This window comes from Pinus tabuliformis, chromosome 5_2 (genome assembly GCF_031772625.1).
Source record: "Pinus tabuliformis cultivar Carrire ecotype Pingquan chromosome 5_2, CPIR1, whole genome shotgun sequence".
Taxonomy (NCBI): Eukaryota; Viridiplantae; Streptophyta; class Pinopsida; order Pinales; family Pinaceae; genus Pinus; species Pinus tabuliformis.
The window spans coordinates 735,783,113-735,791,388 of record NC_142306.1 but is presented as its reverse complement, the minus strand read 5'-3'; the positions used below and the strand labels follow the sequence as shown (position 1 = coordinate 735,791,388).

The window sequence follows — 8,276 nt, the reverse complement described above, 5'->3', positions numbered from 1 at the left end:
TTTTTTTTATGTATTAAGTATGCACATTTGCTTTTTAAATGCTAGTTATTTTCATGTCAATTTTAATAAGTGTTGATACAACATCAACCCTTTTTTTAGGCTTGTTTTTTACATTTTAAATTTTGATATATTAAGTATGGATATTATTTTTCTTAAATATTATTTGATTTTTACGCCGTAAGGCGTTTCCCTCTTTACGCCGTAAGGCGTTTCCCTCTGAAATCAACTCCCCTCTCTGCTTACCTGTCATCTTGTAACCCACACGATTATATGTTAGACGATTGCAACAATTTCAGCCGTTGATTTTTTGATTCAAAAGGGTTGCCAAACGGCTTGGGTCTACTATGGTTTGAGCCTAAACATTGTAAATCTAAGTACCAGTTTATACCTGAGCATTTTCCTCAACGGAATCGCAGAAATGCCCGCCTTTGCCCTGACGACGGTCATGTTAGAAAAATTCGGACGGCGAGCGATGCTGGTCTCCACGATGCTGCTGAGCGGAGTGGCTTCTGTGTTGGGAGGCCTGATGTCGGCCCTACTCCATGTTCACAGTTCGAATCCCAACTCCACAATGGGCTTGCCAAGCTGGGTTGTCGGGCGCATGCGGGGATTTCTGAGCGGCGTGCAGTTAGCATGTGGCGTGGTAGCAATATCCGGCATGGCGGGGACTTATAATTTGATATATATATACACATGCGAGCTGTTTCCAACAGTAGTGAGGAACGCAGCGCTCGGGCTGGCGAGCGAAGCGGGACAAATCGGCGTCATAATCGCTCCGCTGGTGGTGGTGATGGTAACTGTAAATCCTTCCCTGCCGTTTAACACGACAATTCCAATCCAAGGGTCTCTTTGAGCCGTTCAATATTTTAACATATTAAATTGTGCAATCGGATTACGAAGAATCTCGCTTACTTCCTACATATTTCCCTCTCCCCTGTATTTCGAACCCATCAAAGTTTTATTTTGCGATTGAAGCGCTCCTGAGTATTTGTGCTTCTGCTTTGAATCCCAACGGTCTTCAGTTCGAAACAGAGAACGTTCATGTCAGATCAGGACATCCAGATCCCCACCTTTGGTAAGTTCATGGGCCTCCTCTTTCTGGAATTAGGCATCGATTAATGAAATTTTCTGAATTCTGGATGTATTCGCTGGTTCTGAAGATATGTATTGGTTGCCCTAAGTTTAGAGGTGCCTTAGGTTATTCGGCAATCAAGGATGTGCAAACCAGTCCTCTGAGGAAGGGTTAGGGTTTGCTTAGCCTTCGGGGCAAGGGTGTGTTGTCCTTTTATTCTCACCACCCGGGGGCCTTTGTTGGTTACTTTTGTGACCGTTGATTTCAAGGCTTTTTTTGGGTCACTGAGATTGCTATGATTGAATTTGTAAATGTTAAAATTCACGATGGAATTCTTGTAAGTGATGATACAGACCACCTAATCCAGGGTACAATGGGTTCCTAATAATCACCAGGTTATGTTTGACCTCTCAGTTGCACCATCCCAATATCAGAATTATTACTGATGCCTTAGCTAACGGCGGCTTTATCTGGGTATGGATATAGTAAGCTTCAGCATGTGTGGTAATTAGATAGCCTCAACTATATAAAGAGCGACTAATTACATAGTCAAAGACGGTGAGCCTTTCTATCTGGATTCTGTCCATATAACAGTGATCTAGAATTTCTATTGGATTACTTACGATGCTGGTCCTTCCCCCTTCAATTTAGAAACTCAAAGAAAAGTTCAAAACTCCCTTGAAATCTTTTGAATGTCTACTTAAAAAAAATAGAAACCTTGCCAATAAGTATACCACTTGAAAAAACTCGAAACCTTGCCAAATTTAATGTCTCTCATTGTTTTGAAAGAATTTGAATATATTATATCTAATATAATTGGGTTTCCAAACTTTTGTTGAGTTTCAGGCAAGTCAAACTAACAGTGGTAATTAGATAGCCCCAACTATATAAAGCGCTGGTAATTACATAGTCAAAGACAACTGGTGAGTCTTTCCGTCTGGACTCTGTCCATATAACTGTAGCCTAGAATTTATACCGGTTCCTCACGATGCAAAGCACTAATTCTAGAATTTTTATTGGATTCCTTGTGATGAAAAGCACCATTGTTGTCTATGCATGCTGGTCATTCTATATATATTGTTTTCATTATCAACTAAGTTTCCTTATTAGATTATATATAGACACAAAGCCCTTAACATTACATTGTCTTTAACATTTAAACCAAAATATTTGCATTAATTCTGTATGATGCTTATTCCAGATTTATCTTTTCATTGTCAACCCAATTTCCTTATTAGATATCTTCACATTGCATTTCCTTTAGCATTTAAATTTTAAACCAAGATTCAACATTGTCTTTGGCATTAAAACCAAGAGATTTGGGCAAACCAACCACTTTTCTTGTATTTATGGTAGAATTATCTTTGGACTATTGGTAGAAACTTAAAAAAACTGAAGTGAATCCTTTAACAAAACTTAGATTAATGAATGTAGAAATAATACAAAATTGAGCTTACATAGATCCAAAAATTGATACACTTCGGAATGCTTTTCCAGGCACTGAAAAAATAAAAAATCCGCATTCTTTAAGATCCAAATTAAGCTTACATAGATCCAAAAATTGATACACTTTGGAATGTTTTTCCAGGCACTGAAAAAAAAACAAAAATCCTCATTCTTTAAAATCCAATAGCTAGAGCGTGTAACCAACATGGTTGCAACCTTTATAAAAGATATAATCCCACCTTAACTAGGGATATTTGCCTCTTTTGAGCTCTCTCCTTCACCTCCTTGCCTCTGCAGCAGTTGCAGCTTAGTTCTTTTACATTGGCATTTGGTCATGAAGATCATTTGAAATGTTAAGTGTCAAATAAAGATTCATCCGAAACATTTAGATAAAAAAAACCTGAACATACTGTATGTTGTGTAGGCATCCCACCATCCTTCTCAATCCCAAATGAGGACTTAGGGGAATCATCAAACATTGCCCTTCCAAGCCTATGTGACTTGTCATACACATTGCATGAGGATTTGCCAATCAAATCCAGTGACAAAGTAGCATGATTTTAGTATGTAGATTTTCGCTGCTATCCATAATTGTGTTATACACTATGCATATGAATTGTGTTAGAATGTAGAAATGTCCCAACATTTCAAGTGGACACTATTGCCCTCATCAGGGGATCTAAATGAAGCTTATGTGGTAGATGGCTATAAAAAATCCATGGCATGGATCAAAGCCAAGGGAAGATCCAGAATTTGCCGGAGATTTTGGTAACATTCCTAATGGTATTTGTGTACCTATTAACCTAGAGTCATTCGCTGAAGCCACAGGGTGACCAACAAAATGAGTTAAATTGAATGAATATGCTAAGCCAGAACTGGAATTGTTGTGGCCAGGAACATAAAATTGAAGTGTTCTCAACCTTGATTGTGAATTTGTGTTATGATTTTTATGTTTCAGGTGAGGAGGCCGAACCATTACACGTTTATGTCCTAATGCAACTTGACTACTTTGCAGCAAAGATGATGTTTCAGTGGAAGTATCTATGATATTTTAAGACAAAATACTTGATTGCAGAAGAGAAGATGGTTGGTGCTCTTCAGATTCCTACATTAAGAAAAACATCATTCTGCCAAACATCCTTCATATTTACATGCTAAGGAAATCACTAAAAAAGCAAGAACGAAAAAAGGAATTGGGAATAATTTGTCATCGAACTAATTAGATAAAAAAAGACAACAAGGAGAAAAGAAGGCTACCCTTCTAGGAGGTCATCTCTCCTTCTAACTCATCATAGGTCTATCCATATGAGACAAGGGTCCATGCATATGCTAATCACTATTAGGAAGAGTAGGTTACAGACCCATTATTTTCTCTATCTCTATGCCTGACTTCTTTAGGTCACCTAAAAAATAATTATCTTTCCTTGAGTTATCACTTCCTCTACCATGATTCTCCAATATTGGTCTCAAATCTTCCCACAAGTATCCTCCTTCCTGTGAATTTCGCTAGTTTCTAGACACCATTCTACTGCTTATTATATCGATTTCCTGAGGTGGATGTACATGTGAAAGTAGTCCACATGAGGATCTTTGGACCCTGTAATTTCCATAGGCATCAATTAGAGCACCATGCATTAATTGATGCCTCAAATCATATCCATTAGTTGAACCATATACTACACTCAGTAGTAGCATCAAGTTGCCTGAGGTGATCTCCATCACCTTTCCCACCCCAAGGCCTTTCCCACCCCCTATCCTGCTCTACATTCCTGTCATTTAGCCTTCCAACAATCCTTGATGGAGAAGGATTCCTTCCAACTCCGACTCTTGATGATGCCAAAGGAGCACTCCTTCCTCCAACACTTGATGGAGAAGAATCTCTTCCAATTTTAACTCTTGGTGGAGAGGAAACCCTTCGACCTCTTAACCTAGAGATCAGAGAGTAATGTTTTCCAAATCAAATCCTTGACGAGGGAGAGAGAGGCCTTCCAAGTCTAATCCTTGATGGAGAAACATTGAAATCGTTATCACTATAGCTTGTAGCAGTCTTCTGTCCATATCCAGGTTTAGGAAAATCATCTACACTTTCCAATCATCTAAATAACAAATGTTTTTCTTTTAACATATCGACAAGAAAATGTCATCAAATAATCCAAATTCTACTAGAAAAATATGAAACACACTACAACTTTCACATCTATGTTTTTAAAAATAAAGAATACACCCACGCAATACCCCTGCATTTCTAGGATATTCCACCTAATTTAACAACATTCTATGAGCCATAACAAAAGGCGTGTGCATACTAGATAAAGTATCAAATTTCATTTGCCATTCAAGACTTTCTAAAATTAAAATCCAAATATCTAGAGACTAAATATTTTGTTCTTTTAACCGAACAATCACTTGTAAGAGAAGAGTAGTGTAAAGACCGATACTACAGCAAACTTATAAGAGAATCCTTGCTTTACAATCAAAATCCAGCATTGAGCATGGGTTTCTACTATTAGAAACAAACCTGCAAAATTGTTGTCCAGTGTAATCTGTTTTACTGGATTCTGTTGTTTAATTTAGTTGTTATAAGTGGATGTTTTTCATGTTCCATTTTTGTAAGTTTGTATGCAGAAACTACTACTTGCCCTTCGATTGTTTGTGTTTTTTTATAGAACTAATAAATTGCACGCATCTGCTGATTATTTGTGAAATAGCATGGAAGTTTTAATTGCAAGCTTCGCCTGTGTTTTTGCAGGTTTGACAAATTTAATTGTTCAAACTGAAGATGAGTATGTCAGCAAGGCATTGGAGTTAGCTTCTAACATTCCTTTGCTCTCATATCTGAGGACGTGTCTTTGGGAACGGATGCTGAAGTCCAAGCTTTCTGAGGGACATAAATTTGTTCATGGTTTGGAATGAACATACCGAAAACTATGGCACCGGTATTGTGAAGGGGATGTTCAAGGAAGAGTGTTGCTGGTACTTTGTTACAGATTTCCATCCCAATATTAGAATTATTACTGATGCCTTAGCTAACGGCGACTTTATCTGGGTATGGATATAGTAAGCTTCAACATGTGTGGCCTTTTTGGCGATCTTTCTTTTTTCAGACAGGATTTTATGCCCCGTAGCTTTTATTCTATTTATAATCTTTAGTTTAAAAATTGTGAACAGAGATCAAATCAGGGTTTATGTGCTTCACATTTGACTTCAGTGTAAGCGGTTGTATGCTGTATGAATTCCTGGGATCTGATTACATTCTTAGTATTATATGACAACCTTTTGGCTCACAAGAGTGAAATAGCTCTGAATTTTGGTTTATAAGTGATTAGAGAAACATGACCGAATTCCTTTAAATTCCAGAAGGATTACATTTGGGCTAGACTATGTTAGGCATTGCAAGTGGCCCAGTTTTGGGGTCTTCTAAGATGAACCATGCATCACAATCACTTTTGTTTTGCCAAGCTGCGGAAACAGGGAGTTGCTCTTTCCATAAAAACAAGACAGTGCTTAAATTTTGTCCCAACCGTTTATTGGTGTTGTGGAAGACTAGATATTTGGTGCGTCGCCTGACACACCATTGCATTCACCATTGAACAATGATCTCATTGGTTGTTCATCTGAAATTTCCATTTTTTTGAAATTGCTTACTTTATAACATGTTTTTAAAGGCAACACAACATGTTGCAACTTGCATGACAAGTAATGTCCAACTGTGGGACATGCAAGGACAATGGGTTTAAATTTCTATTTACAATTGTGCATCAATTACATATAAATAATGACTTAACTTAAGCCCAAATATGTTATAACCAAAATATAACAAGGGAGTCTTACTAAGATTATGTTGGATACGTTACAGTTGGAGAGTCTTCCTGCAACGGTAGCAGGGGTCTGGTCTGATGATCCTACCATGCAGTTAGAAGCACCAACTCAATTCAGGAAGCTTCTCTCTGTTGGTAATAGTCTTGAGTATATGTATCTTTATATGTGCTTCACATTTGACTTCAGTGTAAGCGGTTGTATGCTGTATGAATTCCTGGGATCTGATTACATTCTCAGTATTATATGACAACCTTTTGGCTCACAAGAGTGAAATAGCTCTGAATTTTGGTTTATAAGTGATTAGAGAAACATGACCGAATTCCTTTAAATTCCAGAAGGATTACATTTGGGCTAGACTATGTTAGGCATTGCAAGTGGCCCAGTTTTGGGGTCTTCTAAGATGAGCCATGCATCACAATCACTTTTGTTTTGCCAAGCTGCGGCAACAGGGAGTTGCTCTTTCCATAAAAACAAGACAGTGCTTAAATTTTGTCCCAACCGTTTATTGGTGCTGTGGAAGACTAGATCTTTGGTGCGTCGCCTGACACACCATTGCATTCACCATTGAACAATGATCTCATTGGTTGTTCATCTGAAATTTCTATTTTTTGAAATTGCTTACTTTATAACATGTTTTTAAAGGCAACACAACATGTTGCAACTTGCATGACAAGTAATGTCCAACTGTGGGACATGCAAGGAAAATGGGTTTAAATTTCTATTTACAATTGTGCATCAATTACATATAAATAATGACTTAACTTAAGCCCAAATATGTTATAACCAAAATATAACAAGGGAGTCTTACTAAGATTATGTTGGATATGTTACAGTTGGAGAGTCTTCCTACAACGGTAGCAGGGGTCTGGTCTGATGATCCTACCATGCAGTTAGAAGCACCAACTCAATTCAGGAAGCTTCTCTCTGTTGGTAATAGTCTTGAGTATATGTATCTTTATTACCATTTTCTTTTGTCTTTAGGAAATGGCCATCTGAAAAAATATATGTGACAGAAGGCAGTCCTCCAATTGAGGAAGTTATCGCTGTGGGTGTGGTCCCTCGACTTGTAGAGTTTCTTGCAAGGGATGATTTCCCTCAGCTTCAGGTATGATCTGTTTTTCAGTTGAGATTCTAAGTATTGAATTGACATTATATTGTGGTAATCTAATATCGTTTTAATTTGGTCATATTATAGTTTGAGGCAGCCTGGGCTTTAACAAATATTGCGTCCGGAACCTCAGAGCATACCAGAGTTGTGATTGATCATGGAGCTGTGCCCAAGTTTGTGCAACTTCTTAGTGTTGCCAGTGATGATGTCAGAGAACAGGTTGCATTTTGGACCTTTCCATCCATTTATGTTACTTAGAAATATTTTTGAAATTTGCCATCTCTATGTTCAATGTGCTTTCTTTACAGGTCTAAGGGTTCTTTTGAACTAATTGAGATAGTAATGTTCGTTTCATTGTAAGGACCATGTATTACAAAACGTAATGTCGGTGATGTACATTTATTAAGCTCCATGGTGTGGTTTGCCTCTCACAATTTTAATTTGTTTGATGGACAGTAGGTTTTAGGTTTTGCAGATCTATTGAGGAGTGGTATTTGCAGTCTCTGCTCTAGCCAGGGAACGGACTATTCAATTGGCGTGGGTGTTTAGAGGGAAAAAAAAGTTATGGCTGAACTGGAGCATTTGCTGCTAAAAGCAGCTGGTCGAACATCTACCAATGATGGAAAGAAAAACCGAAATCCTGCGAAAGGGAGACTGGAAGATTCTGATTCAGATGATGGCAGTGACTCGAAATACATTGATGACGATGATTCAGATGATTCTTGGACAACAAATAGGAAGGCTTCTGGGTCAAGAATGCCCCTAAAAAATAGATTTGATTCTGGTGACAAGGATGATGATGACAGGGGTTGTTGTGATGATTCCGATAGC

The 8,276-nt window shown here is 37.9% G+C and overlaps 2 protein-coding genes across 4 annotated transcripts; both read left to right on the top strand.

Moving 5' to 3' along the window:
* The first annotated feature begins 363 nt into the window (after positions 1-363).
* Positions 364-7,995, top strand: LOC149161332 (putative UDP-N-acetylglucosamine--peptide N-acetylglucosaminyltransferase SPINDLY). 3 transcript variants are annotated; one of them, XR_016261878.1, is made up of 5 exons: positions 364-1,075; positions 5,268-5,564; positions 7,171-7,442; positions 7,533-7,664; positions 7,902-7,995. XR_016261878.1 is itself a non-coding variant. In XM_089436936.1 (3 exons), the coding sequence occupies exons 2-3, from the start codon at positions 5,418-5,420 to the stop codon at positions 6,582-6,584; spliced, it is 357 nt and encodes a 118-aa protein (XP_089293062.1). In that variant the 5' UTR covers positions 364-1,075; positions 5,268-5,417; the 3' UTR covers positions 6,585-7,143. The 3 variants fall into 3 exon arrangements, 2 of the variants coding, with proteins under 2 accessions (XP_089293062.1, XP_089293063.1); XM_089436936.1 differs by lacking the exons at positions 7,171-7,442; positions 7,533-7,664; positions 7,902-7,995 and adding an exon at positions 6,375-7,143; XM_089436937.1 differs by lacking the exons at positions 7,171-7,442; positions 7,533-7,664; positions 7,902-7,995 and having other exon boundaries at positions 364-793; positions 5,268-6,418.
* LOC149161333 (importin subunit alpha-2-like) lies at positions 7,153-7,759 on the top strand. Its single transcript, XM_089434846.1, has 4 exons — positions 7,153-7,226; positions 7,319-7,442; positions 7,533-7,664; positions 7,754-7,759. The coding sequence occupies exons 1-4, from the start codon at positions 7,153-7,155 to the stop codon at positions 7,757-7,759; spliced, it is 336 nt and encodes a 111-aa protein (XP_089290972.1).
* Positions 7,996-8,276: the final 281 nt, after the last annotated feature.